General features: G+C 46.6%; 1 protein-coding gene across 1 annotated transcript in view; it reads right to left on the bottom strand.

Moving 5' to 3' along the window:
* Positions 1-13,714, bottom strand: part of lrp1bb (low density lipoprotein receptor-related protein 1Bb) — a 162,882-nt gene that overhangs the window by 107,025 nt on the left and 42,143 nt on the right. Inside the window, exons 9-18 of the mRNA XM_076040321.1 lie at positions 13,058-13,250; positions 12,774-12,917; positions 10,805-11,041; positions 10,524-10,704; positions 7,127-7,346; positions 6,359-6,548; positions 4,087-4,209; positions 3,546-3,689; positions 2,752-2,877; positions 2,087-2,200 (exon numbers count right to left, since the gene is read on the bottom strand). Of these exons, the coding sequence (XP_075896436.1) occupies positions 2,087-2,200; positions 2,752-2,877; positions 3,546-3,689; positions 4,087-4,209; positions 6,359-6,548; positions 7,127-7,346; positions 10,524-10,704; positions 10,805-11,041; positions 12,774-12,917; positions 13,058-13,250 (1,672 nt within the window). The remainder of the gene's footprint in view (positions 1-2,086; positions 2,201-2,751; positions 2,878-3,545; positions 3,690-4,086; positions 4,210-6,358; positions 6,549-7,126; positions 7,347-10,523; positions 10,705-10,804; positions 11,042-12,773; positions 12,918-13,057; positions 13,251-13,714) is intronic.

Raw genomic sequence — 13,714 nt, forward strand, 5'->3', positions numbered from 1 at the left:
GTGCAATGCCGCTGGGGCACAACTTAAGAGCAAAGGGCTATGGAACAAAAGTATGCTGTTTACTCAGCAGCACCTCTCTGTGCCGGTGCCATCGGTCAGGGCGTGTCTAGTTCCTGGCCCAGGGGTCTGGGGGGGGCTGTTAGTCATGCAAAGCCAACATCTCTCTTCTTCTGAATAAAGTGCAACTTGCAAAACTTAAGCAATAAAATCAAAATCAGTTTCACCGCCTCAGCAATTTACAAGTTCTGGCCCGTTAACCTAATTGATATGTTGGATATTAGGGATTATTACGTTCAGCGCCACTTTTATCTTTTTTCCTCTTCTGCTTTTTAGCAATAATGTTGAGACCTCTACAAACTCATTGCGTTGATGTTGATGTCAGCTCTGCCTGACAGGTGGGACATGCAGGCTGGTCTTGAACCTAAAGTTACTCAAGTCGGAGGCGTTTAAGTCCTTCAAGTTGTTGCCAGACCAGCCGTTAAGCGGGTCACTACCGGTCGGCTAAGTCTGGTTTGAATAGGTGTCAAGTTGTCCAGAGGAAGAATTTAGCACTCAGTGTTAAGTGGCCCGTAAATGGTATCTTAATTCATCTCCTCAGCTCAAGGATGGTCACACTGATGGTTGTGTTGATGGAAGCCATTCACTCACTTTACGACCAAAGCCATGGCCACACTTTTAGTGCGACGTTAAAGTTTGCTCATAGGGAGTCAAACACCAACAATGGTGCAACTTGTCAACTGTGTATGCAGGCCGTATCGTTGTACGTGAGTTTGATTTGGCGGTGGAGATGACGGACGGGTCCAGGTGTTGGAAACCTCAGTGGTGACGGTGATGGCGACTCAAACCTTAACTCCGATGGACCATTCAAATGATCACTTTTACAACACTCGCAGTTGGTGGAGTGGCGCTATGCTTGCGGCTCGTCGCTACATGTAGCAGTGTTTCACAAAACTCTGGCCAGAAAGCCTCAGAAATGAAGCAAAAGTTCAGTTCTCTTTATCATTGTCCTTATCATGTAAATGTGCCCTCCAGTTCAGGCCGTAGCAGTTAGACAGTGTGATGGCAGCCATTTTTCACCAGCCGTATTAATTTCCTGCTTCTGGGTCGTCTTCTGTGGGGTTTTTTAAAGCTGTTTTTTGTTTGTTTGTTTGTTTGTTTTCCAGAGCAGGTTGAAGCAATCACTTACTGCTTTTGCCAACATTTAATCTCGCTCGTACCTCCCGCCTTTTTATAAGCAGAGGAAGCTGATTGGAAGGAATTAAATGCGCTTTTTCTAGGCCGATTGAAAACACTTTGCACTGGAGGTCAAGGCAAGACGGATGAGGACGACTTCAAAGTTGAAATTCCGAGCGATCCGGTCGCTCCCCGATTTATGGATGCCTGCCCAGCGGCAGGCCAGGAACTCAGCTGTGAGGGCTTAAGTAATTCAAGCTTAAGAGGGGAGAGGGGTTCGGAACGGCCTTCTCATCCTGCTGCTAAAGGGATCCAATCCAGGATAAGCGAGGAGATAATAGATGGATTTTGGGTGCGTGGCATGCAGATTAAGTGGGAAAGAGTCGTGCGCACTCCGGTGACCTCTAATTATCTGGCGGAGGTGCCGCGCGGCGCTAACTGCGCCGCGTGTGTCTATCCATCATGGAACCTGGGGCTTCCTTCATTAGTGGAAGCGGCAGCGATGTTGACAAGTCTCTGGCACAGTCTGCTGCCATGTAAGTGATAAAGTCACACGGCTGAGGGTTCAAAGAGCCAGAAGGGAAGTCGCTCGAGCCTTCGCCTTGGAGTCACCGGCGCCGACTGGCAGCCTGTCACACGAAGACGTGCACGTCTCCCAGGACAATCAGGGAGATTTTGTTCATGGTCGCAAATAAATGTATGCAACCTCTAATTAGGCATAACATTATCAACTGCAAGGAATCAACAACTGCACAATTTCCCTAAATCCCCTTATTAGTATTCGATCCATTCACTGAGCTGGCCTATTTTACATCATGACCACAAAAAAAAAAAAAAAAGCGAGCATCACAAATTGTGGCAGCCTGCGGCGGCGTTGAATGGATGTGAGGAAAAACGGCCGCCTGTGACTCACTGCATGATATTTCATCAGACGCGTCGCCGCAGTCGTCCTCCCGGTCGCAGGTCCAGGCGCGAGGTACACATCGGCCGTTCTTGCAGGCGAACTGGTCGGCCTGGCAGGGCTGGGCTGAGGAGGTGGAGAGGAGGCACATTATTTAGAAAAACACGCACGCAAAGACAGCTTGGAGAAACATCTCTAATGACCGCCGCATCAGCAGAGCACAGCCGCCGCCGCCGCCGCAAGACTCTCTGCTGCTGCTGCTGCTGCTGCTGCTGCTGCTCGACCCCGCCGTCCACCGGAGGGGGTCACGGCGAGGACACACAGACGGGCCGCACAAGTGTTGTGGGATATTTGCGTCAAACTAACGATGAGGAAACATTTATCAGACTCTTGGCAGGAAAGTTTCTCAGAGGCAGAGCGCAGGGCGCCGCTGGGTTCACTGACACCGGGTTTTTTCACTCTCACCAGCAGAGCGAGGACTCGCTTGGAGAGCTCGGCGTGCCGGCAAGAATCACACAAGTCAGTGAACTTTCATGTATTTAAGATCACTCAGCGGAGATAATATCTTAACTGCACTGCGCGTGTGTTAGTGGAGAAGTTAAACACAAAGAATGCGATGAATGTGAGAAGTAAAGAAATGCAAAGATTTCGCCATCGAATCAGGTGCTTCTCCTTACCGGAGCAGGTGGTGTTGGACTCGTCCTCGTTGTTGCCGCAGTCGTTGGTTCCGTCGCACAGCCAGCGTTTGGGGATGCAGCGGTTGTTGCTGCATTTGAACTGATCAGCAGGGCAGCTGTGATTGTCTATGAAACGTAGCATAAAAACAGAAGTCAATTTCCTAGAATACAGTGCTCTCCGACCTGCAGCACAGGAAGCAACGGCACGAAAACTAAACAGAAGCTCTAACTTGTGCAAATGCAAAACAAAAAATAAATAAATAAACAAATGTCAAGCTTGTACTTTGTAATTACATTCATTGTAATTAAAGGTCTAAATCCTCAGTCTGCTCTTTTATCCGACAGCCCACCGACTCGGGTTGTGATAAACTAACGAGCCGCGACGGGATTCATAAAAACGGGGGACGGACATATTTTACAAGTCTCCCAATTCTCTTTACCGGCTCGCCCTCTGTGCAAGTAAAAGAGTCTCCATAATATTTTTTTATTCTCACATCATCGACGGATATTAACCTGGTGGCGTTTTTTTTTTTTTTTTCATAAAGCATCAGCACAGCGACAATCACTTGTGTTGATGGATTTCTTTTTCTTTTTTTCTCTTCACCTTGAGCCAAACATTTGTCACTGTGACATCCGCTCATCCGCTAACAACGCAGATCTGCTCAGCAAACACAAAAGGTTCCAATGCTTTTTTAGTTTTTCCCTCCCTCTGAATATGAACTTCTGCTCGTATAACATGTCGTATTCAAATGATCTTATTTTGGCGTGACTGGGGCTGATCTGAGCTTCCTCACAGCAGCTGTGGCTCTCCTCGTCACTGCCGTCCAGACAGTCGTCGTCTCCGTCGCACTTCCACAAGGCCCGTATGCAGCGCTGATTGTGACACTGGAACTCATCGCTTTTACACCGCTGCGGCTCCAAGGCGCCGCCGGAGGCTTCTGGCGACGGGGTGGTTTGGAGGGAGGGGTTTAGTGGGAAGGAGGGGGAGGAAAGGCAAAATTAGCAGGAGACTTCCTGTGAAACATTTGTCTGGAAAAAGTTATTGGCACAGCTTTAATGGCGCTAAAGCAGGTTAATAGCGTCTCGTGCCCTCCGTGCAGCGGCTGGGATTTAGCTCGTATTTCTGCAGCGTTGCCGGGGGTGTATCCCCACTTGCATTTATTTGTTTCATGATTGCTATTTTTTTTTGTAGCATAGCAGAAATTTGCATTTGAATAGATAAGGTTCTTATGTGATCTCCGTCCCACAGGAAGGAGGCCGTGGACGGCTGGGTGTACTGGGACGGAATGATCTTCGGCCCCCGGCGCATTCGTCTGATTCATTATTTCCTCCTACCTGCGCAGGTGACATTGTTCTTCTCCAGGAGCTGGTTGTCAGCGCAGCCACACACTCTCCCTCCTGGGATGGCGAGGCAGAGGGTACCGCAGCCCCCATAATTCACGCTGCACGCGTTGTCACCTGGAGAAATAGATGCCAAATATGGTGTCTCGCTCATTTAGAGATAGACCTTCCAAATCCCTGCTTAAGGGATTTCTCTTGTTTGTCCTGTTTGTTTATTTTCCGATATGCCGCGTATAGAGCAGTGGCAGCGGGGGGCGGGGGGGATCAGGGGTCAGTTTAAATCTGGCAAAAAGGAAAAACAAAATCAGCTCAGACATACAAAAACTTGTCTGCTGTCTTGGTGCGACGTGCCTGGCGTGTGCAATGTGACCCCCCCCCCAAAAAAAAAAACAAAAAAAAACAATGTATCAACAAGTGAGTTATTGGCCGAAGCAAAGGTGAGAGACGTTTGACATTTTTATCCTTCCCGCAGGAGTAATTTGTCTTCGCAGGACAAAGAGGACGTTCTCCCAAGGAAAAACGGAAAATGTCAAATTCAAAGTTGAGGCATGAGACACCTTTGTCACTTTCATTTAACACAAAGCCAAAGGCAGCGCCTGAACCAATGAGATAAAGCCTTTTGGTTTTGTAAGAGCCAATCACTGATACACAGCAGACAGGAGAGCCAATTACTCCTTTCACCAGCGGGGACAATGGTGGGATGTCCGGCAAAAAGGAAAAATTGTGTCGCAGCGCACAAAGTTGCCGCATCCCCTGCTTGACACGAAACCTTTACAGTCCGAGTACAGAGGCTTTGGCCCGACCATGGAGTCTTTGTCTCGGGAACAACAACGGCTTCAGTCGATCGTCTAAAATCAAGCGATGCCTTCAATCGTCAATCCCCCCCCACCCCCCCCCCCCAATCAAAATCACAGCAGCCAGCTCCTTTTTTATGCTTAACTGCTTTCATGAAGAATCTCCTCACCAAGGAAGTGGGTGTTGGGATGTGGTGTGCACACAGGTTTGATGAAGAGCAGCTCTAAGTGAGAGTGTAGGTGGAAAGATATGCGCAGTGTTGGGCGAATCAAAAGACATCAAATGAGAGGCAGAAGAGAAGCTTTGTTTCGGTATATCTAAACATCCTCCCCTTTCTTTCCCAACTGCTGTTATTAAGAGCAAACCATTTTTTTTTTGAGTTAAGCTTTTGTGATCATGTCTTTCAACTGAAAAGAAAAAAAATCATTTCTTAAGACAGTTATATTCTTTTCATTTTTGTTTTTAGACAAACTTAGAGTCACACAGTTCTGGAAATCAGTAAGTTGTGATGTCATCAAGGGTAAGTGCAGCACACTGACACCTGTCCCAGGATACTAGCCTCCGAACCCGCCTTGTTTCGGTCCCCAGCCAATCATATAAAATGTACAAAGGTTTTAACGGGAGGCAAAAGCATTGTTTTTTTTTTTGGGGGGGGGTTATGTTTTTTTTTGTTTGCAGGAGGATGGAAACAGAGGGGTACATCTTAATTTTAATTTTATTTGTTTTCATGCGATTTACAAAGTTTTGAGATAAACAGCTGCTGCTTCACTGGAGTTCAGGAAATAAAGACCTGGAAACGGGATGAAGCCACGAGCCATAACTTAGTATTTTCTTTCCATGCTCCTGCACTTTTTAAATGTTCAAACTCACTGCTGCATTTTTCTCCATATGCTATGGTAGCTTTTTTTTTTCGCTGCGGCATCCAGAATGAGCCTCTCCATATGTTGCTTTTGGTGTCGGAGACCTTTTTTGTTTTTTTTGGTTTTTTTACATGCCTCTCCATGGGTAACAAAAACAAAACACCTGCCGCGAGGGCCGATGCAATTCTCAGCTGCCGGCCGTATCCGACTCCTCTCCTCCTATCTGTTCTTTTCAGCTTTCTAACAGCATGAATCCATCATCATTTGTTCCAGAATTGAGCAAAGCGCTGCGAAGCCTGGTCGCCATATTTAACTTGAGAGAGTGCAGCCTCCCCCGAGTGATTTCAAAGTCACTGTCGGTGTTGATCAACTGGCTACGTTTCGAGCAACGGAAATTGACGCGGCTGCAGCGGCACCGAACCCTCTGGTGTACGTTTTATTTTATTTCATTTTAAGCGCTCGCCATTAAATAAGTGGATTCAGGGGCTGAACTGAGACAGGCGCCACATTCAGGTTACCTTTCTAAACGCAAAACAGCCACTTTAGTCATCGTGGCAGTTCCAGGGCGCTCTGGCAAAACAAGCGGAGAGTGAAAAATAAAATCAGCCAACCTTGCTGACTCTGTGCGTCATAGACACGAAGGCCGAACAGCGGCGGCCTCTCGCTCCTCAGCGGGGTGACATCACCGGTGAACAAGTCCAGCTGGAAGACCGACGCGTTCATGTACTCCGTCCAAAATATGAAATTGCGGTAATGAGAGATTCCGAATGGATGGTTCAGCTCCTTCCCGTTGTAGACCACCTGCGACGACATCAGAATTAGAGATGGGCGAAGCAGCAACACAGAACAGCGCCGGGCCTCTCGCACTGAGGGTGCGGGGGGGCCGAGGAGCTGTTTGAACGCAGCGAACAATCAATGTAATCCAATTTCTTTGCACAAATTTATTCGCACAGTGGTGTCAGCTCATAATGATGTTTGCCCAAACCTCTGCAATAATTAAATGCAAATAATTTATTCGCTTAATATGCCAGTCCTGCTACTGACAACAGTGGCTGTCATGTTTCCACTGTTGCTCCGGACACAGAAAAAAAAAAAAGTGTTTATCTAAAATAGAAAAAAAAAGGACTCTGGATAAAATGTGACAAAGCAACAATGCAATGCAATTGCTTAAAAAATGTATATATGAATGAAAATACGGAATAAAAAGAGACTTTGGAGAAACGGGTATTGCAATGTAATAAATTAATATAATTAGTTACAAAAAAAATGTCAGTTTGGCTCTTGTGTCACACTGACCTATGGCACTCTGTTTAATTTGAATGGGCTTATGAACCTTCAAAACAAAAACATTGTGCGTTGTTAAAAGGAATCAGGCGAACCATTCGTCCGCTGCCGTTGAGGTGGATCCTCTCGATGTGGTCGTAGTAGGCGTCGCACCAGTACATGGTGTTGCTGCCGTGGTCCAGCGTCAGCCCGTTGGGCCACAGCATGTTGGAGGTGACGAAGATGCGGCGGTTGGAGCCGTCCATCCAGGCCTTCTCGATGCGACCGATGCTGTCGTTGACCTCGTCCTCCTCCCAGTCCGTCCAGTACATCCAGCTGCCAGGGGGGCAGGCACGTGCACAGCCATTAGAAAGACAATCACTTTCCATTAAAATCCCCCCCATTCCACGTCACTTTCGCAGTATGGACAGTGTGGACAGTAAGCCCAAAAAATATGAGGGTTTGAGATTTGAATGAGATTCGCGGTGTGGCCGTTGTTGCTGCCCCTGCTTTGACGGGAAGGTTGCACAGAGACACACAACCCATGAGAAGCCTTCTAGCCGTCACTTTAGTAAACCGTGTTTCAGCACAATGCTCGCTAGAGCGATCTGGGCTGAACTGTTAAAAATAAATAAAGAAATAACCAAAAACTGGAACAGACATTTCCCACATGTAAACACAAATACTCAAACATCTCCGGCAATTAAAAGCAAATGAAATGCAGCCCTGATAAAAAATTATTCCGCCGCCGCATCCCGTTAAACTGCTGCTTGACTGCACATCAAGGCAGGAAGGAGTAGGTAGGAGCGAAAAATAAAATTAATGAATTAAATAGCACATGTTATGCATGCAGGGACTGCAGTTCTCGGCGGGGCTGTGGTATTTGAAATGGGACCGGGTCAATGATTTGACGTGATCGCTTCTCTGGTAACCATGCCCAGGGGATTTGCTCTGTTTGAGGGTTGCCGGCTGAGTCGTGTGCCTCCCTGTTCCTTATCAATGATAGAGGCCTGGCTAAGAGAAGATGAAACAGCATGGGATAGAGAGGTGAATGAAGACCTCCTCTGTCTTCAAGTCATCTTTACAAGCTGATGAATTATTCAGCGGCTTCTCCGCACTCCGAACTATCACAGAGAGTCACACACACACACACACACACACACAGGCAACATGCACACAGACACACAGATGTGTAGTTTGTTGGAGGCAACACAGCTGCGGCGTAAAAACCTGAAACATCGAGCAGGAGTGACTTTATGCAGGGCAAGAATCCCGTTCACTGACAAACTCATGAAAAATGGTTGACAAAAGTCATTTTTCAGCTTCTCAATAGAGAATTTACTGCAGTTTTGACACACAACATAACATGTAATTCTCGGAACATTGTGTGCAGGTAGGGTAGCTCACTCGAAATTAAAAGTCACCCTCTTGCGACTCACTGTTATATCTCTAGAATATTTTTTTTTCTAATCAAGGGTTAGGGTTACAGAAGGAGAGAATTCCACCGACAGCAAGCCTACGATGTCCAAGGAAATCCAACATGAGGTAAAATAAAGAGGCAGCGAGACATCATTAAAACATCCACTGAGGTTTTTGGATGAACTATCCCTTTAAATGGCTTTAGCAGCACTTTTTGAAGAATATTCACATATACAAAATGAACCAAAGTGACTTAAGAGTTGCAGGTAATGAGGCCTTTTCTGCCGTTAGTGAAAAAAAAAAAAGTTTCAACCGCAATGACAAATGGGGTTTACATTTGGCCACGACTGGCTGTGCTCACCTGTGCACACCCAAACAATTAACTGTACTAATGACCCATAGTGGGGCATCATTTTCTAGCCAGTAGCGCAATGATCACTTGGGATGCGGCGCGCCACTCCGCTGACAATGAAACCAAACGACGACGTGCACGTTTACGGGCATCGGCTATTAAAAGCAGCCATTAAAGTATTTACGTGTGAGGCCACGTCAGTCAGACGAGTGTGGATCATTCTAAAAAAATAGCTTTTCTAATAACCCGAGCCATAAACAGGACGGAAAGTTAATAACTGTCATAGCTCAAGGGTTGCATTTTGCACACTCTTCACCACAGCTGAGGCAGGAATCAAAACTCAGCGCAGTTTTTATTTAACTTTTAGTTCGTTTTTTGTTTTACAATATGCTTTTTTTTTTTTTTTTTTTAAATCACTGTTGCTTCAATCGAAGGACATATGAAGTATGAAGAATGAAACACGGCAAGCTGTTAATGCATTAGAGCAGTTAACGTAAAGATGAAAACGTTATAACTGAGCGTAAATAAGTTTTTACTTTGGTAAAATAGTGAAATAGTTTTGTGTGGCAAAATGTTTTGCAACCCTCTTGAGATTTAAAAAAAAAAAAAAAAAAACACCCTAATCTTTCACTGCTATGGATTAGGTGTGTGTTAATAAGATTAAGGCCTTAAGTGTTAATCCTTAAGATCCTTAGGACACTCAATGAATTTGAGTTGAGCAGCATTGCTTCCAAACACCATCTTGGCTGCCAGGGCTTCCACATTCAAAATGCAATGGAGATGTTATATTATCAAAAAAAATATGCTTGGGGGAAAAAAAAAAACCCAAAAAACAGAACGGCAGCGTTTCGAGTGAGGAGATGAGCCACCGTTGTCATAGCGTTATTTGAGGGAAAAAAAAACAAAAAACAAAAGAGACAACATCACAACCTTGCAGTCATTAAAACAACAGATGTTGCCTGAGTTTTAGCATGCTGCTTCGCTGGGAGGTGGTCGACTCTGCCCCCTGCTTTTACACGCTTCGCTTTCAAAGGCGCATGATGTGTTCATCTGTCAAAGCAGATGTCTGCCGAGACAGATGATCCTCCGGATTTACATTTAAGGCAAAAGTGATGTCATCTAAATAATAACGCGGCGGGATATCGGGTACGCCTTTTTTGTGTGTGTGTGCGCGCGTGTGTTTTATTTTTCAGCAACAGCGGATTTCAGCGTCTCCGGGATGATTTGCTTTGAGCAAACTGGATAAAGCATAATGATAAAAAACACGAGTCGTCCCTCATCAAACATGTTCTTGAGAATTTTCAGAGACGCCGCTGTGCTTTAAAGTGTACTTAAAGCTTAGCGCGTTGCATGGCTGATGTAATCACTGTGCTGACATCAAATGCGCAGTAGAGTTTGACACTGTACTTGGTTTTCTCAGTCTGCGCTGAAAATCTCATAAAAGAAAACTGGGTCTTGTGGGAAAGGATTTTTTTTTGGGGCCCAAATTGTCATCTCATATGATGATTTGGCTTTTTCTGAAAAAAGATTCAACATCACTTACGCCATTATCGGAAAAGTACGGCAAAATACTTAATGCGTTATATAACCGGCAAAGAGCTGAGTGAGAGAAGAAGCAGGAGACCAAGCATCGTATTTTCTCCTCCTGCTCAGCCACTTATTTCGCACTTGTGACCGGCCTGCGCCCCTTTCAACTCCAAATAGCTGCAGGATGTCTCCTTGTGTGTTTCATTCCCACTGACCTGTTAAGTGGGTCGACGACAATGGCCCGAGGGTGCGACATGTTCCCCTCCAGGAGAGTCTTGCGGGTCTGAGAGGCTCTCTCCAGCCTGGCCACGCTGATCGTCTTCCTGTATCCATCATTGGTCCAGTAGAGATTTCTCCCGATCCAATCCACGGAGATTCCTTCCACGTTGTCAAGCTCTGCAACACAACAGCCCAGAGTGATCAAGAGCCATTGTGTGATTATGAGCTATAAAGTATTCCAAAGAATGCTGCCTAGCAGTCGGCGTATCAACCGCACCGTCTTTGAGAATCGTCTCCCGACCGCTTCCGTCTATTTTCTGACGTCCGATGAGGAAACTCGTGGTGTCGGCAAAGTAGACGTGTCCCGATTCGGCGTAGAAGTCGATGGCCCGCGGGTTGACCAGGTCCTCGATTGGCTCCATGTGCTCGTCGCTGGACTTGATGTTCATGTCCAGGCCTCTGATGACTCCGGGACGGCCCTTCCCGTAGAAGAGGAACAGATCGTTTTTGGGCTCTGTGATTTCAAAAGAGACAGACAGACGGAGTTGAAACAAACAAACAAACAAACAAACAAACAGAATTAATTGCTTGCGCTCGCCAAAGCGAAACCCAACATTTAATTCTCTGGCTGTCTGCATTTTCTTTTCTTTTTTTTCCCTGTGAGACAAAGTATTCTTCTCACTTTAATGGAGACAGCCATGGCTGCCAGTGACTGCACCGGCCCACTTCAGCCTCACTCCAGCTTAGAAAGTTGCCTTGCCAAGAGGAAAAGCACATTGCTTGGGCAAACCGACTCTTTCCAACTTACCTTGGAAGAGAGAACACTGTGTCTGATCTAAGCAAAAGAAAAAAAAAAAGGGGAGAGAAATTGGTGTTTGAAAAGAAAAGGCAAACAGCGAGCGGCGAAGGAAACCCAGGCAGCTCCTCTGCGGCGCAGCAGCCGCTCAGGGGGGATGTATGTTCGGAACCCTTTGGGATCCTCCATGTGATGCAAGTGGAAAAAATGAAATTGGGGGCTTCCATTGGGGGAGGCAGAACAAAAAAAAAAAACTGCAGAGCGCCCTTCCTGCTCTCAGCTCCTACCCAGGAGAGCAGGATGCTGTGGGTGAGGACCACACAAGCCTCGCTTCAATTTATCATTTTGTGAGGGAGAGCCCAACTACCCAGGAGACAATTAAGCACTGCGAGAGACCCAGATATCAAACCCCACAGTGACTGCTGCATGAAGAAGCACTACCATTTAGCTCCGAATCTCATTATGCTTAGAGACGGAGCGGAGGAAGCGGGGAGAGAGGGAAGGGGAGCGCGAGTGGGAGAGAGATAGCTGTTGTCATCAGAACATCTATGAGAGGGGAATAAATCAAAGTTGTCATAGCCGGCCTCCCGATGCTTCGTTACCCCGATCGAAAAAGTGGCGCGCCTGTGGATTGTGTCATCAATTTGATCTGCTGCCTTTTTATTGTCAGCCGCACAATGTCCAGCGATTGATCAGCGCGGCCAACAAATGCAGCGAAACTTAAAACCTCATTATGGCAATAATCAATCAGGGCCGGCGGCGGAGTCGATGGCGATCTGCTTTCAAACGGGGGGCGTGGCCGGCGGCCCCCCGTTTGAAAGCGTCACGCAGGCCTCAGTCACTCCCGCAGACGGCGGCGCTCCGGAGTGATTCATGACCTTTCACGGGGCCGCGGCAAACATCCAGAAGACGCTGACGTACAAAAAAAAAAAAAAGAATGTCCTCGTTTGACATAAATCAGGACTTACGGGCAGGAGCTCACCACGAGTGGCGGCAGCCTGGAAAAAAGCAGGCAGCAAGTGTGTAAGACTGAGCAGCACCTAAAGGTAAGATAGCATGTTGCTATCAATGGGTGAACTTCTCATGCATGATTTTTTTTTTTTATCTTTACAACTTTCTTGACTGCAGATAGACACTGAAGACATCAAATATATGAGTAATATATATGTAATTATGCAGCAAAGAAAAACACATTAAATCTAATATATTAATATAAAACATGTTTGAGTTATTTTACACTTTTATTGTTTCCTACATAATTCCATGTGTGTTCATACATAGTTTTGATGCCTTGAGTGAGAAGCTGCAATGCCAGTAGTAGTCATGAGAATGAAGGAAAAGACATTCAATCCATAGCGTGAGTGCAAACTTTGGACTGCTAGTGTCATTTGCACCAATGCACAATGTTACACACAGCGATGCAGCTTATGTACAGTGGACCGGTACTGACTCTTGCAGGACTGTCCGTCAGCGTCCAGGCTGTAGCCGGCGCGGCAGCGGCAGGTCCTGGACTTGTAGCTGCCGCTCAGCAGGCAGATGTGGAAGCATCCTCCAGGCTTCCCGTACGCAGCCGCTTCACACGCATGGCTCCGGACTGTGGCCAAATTAAAAAAAAAAATCGACACTCATCATTAAAAAGCCGGTGAAGCATCTTCTTCCCAGTCGGCTTGTGAGTCACAGGACGGCGAAGCAACTCACACGTTGTGTTAACCAATCTGGAAAAATGTCCTTTACCTCTCGGCTGAGCGAGTTTGTGGTAAACACGGAGTTGCCTTGTACTCCCCAGGCTGGCCAGGATCCTGCTCTCGGCCGAGATGTTGAACCTGTGGATCTGCAGCAGCTCCGCCGAGGAACTCCCTTTGGCAGGGTCGGAGTGGCTGGCATAGAGGAAGTCCTCGAAAACAGCAAGTGCATAAATGTAGGACACCTGGAAAAGGCAAAATCATTATCAAGATCATTATTTAAAAATAAAGAGTGCAAATAAATGACCTTTGTTTTGTTTGTTTGGTTTTTTTTTAATGAATGAATCAATAAATTCCTGTCGTGGCTTGAATGCTGGACGCTGAGTCGCGTGTGTTGGTTTCAGACTGAATCTTGCAGGCAGGACCGGGGCTGGAGTTGGTTGGGGGGAAAGGGGCTCTACGAAAACATTTGGCAGCTCACACAGGGAGCAGGAGCTGTACTCCGTGGGGACACCAGTGGCCCCAAACGCAGCAGCCTCTGAGCTTTTTATAGCAGGCTGACACCCACAGAAAACTCTGTGGCAGCGCGGCTCCGGTCTTTGAACAGGAAGTACATCTTAACGCAGCAGGGCACCCGTTCACAACAAGGGGCTCCCAAAAAAACATGCATCAGAAAAAGGAAAAACAACCCCCCACACACACACACACA

Source organism: Nelusetta ayraudi, unplaced genomic scaffold, assembly GCF_046127955.1.
Source record: "Nelusetta ayraudi isolate G7.1 ecotype Tasmania unplaced genomic scaffold, CSIRO-AGI_Nayr_v1 ptg000060l, whole genome shotgun sequence".
NCBI lineage: Eukaryota > Metazoa > Chordata > Actinopteri > Tetraodontiformes > Monacanthidae > Nelusetta > Nelusetta ayraudi.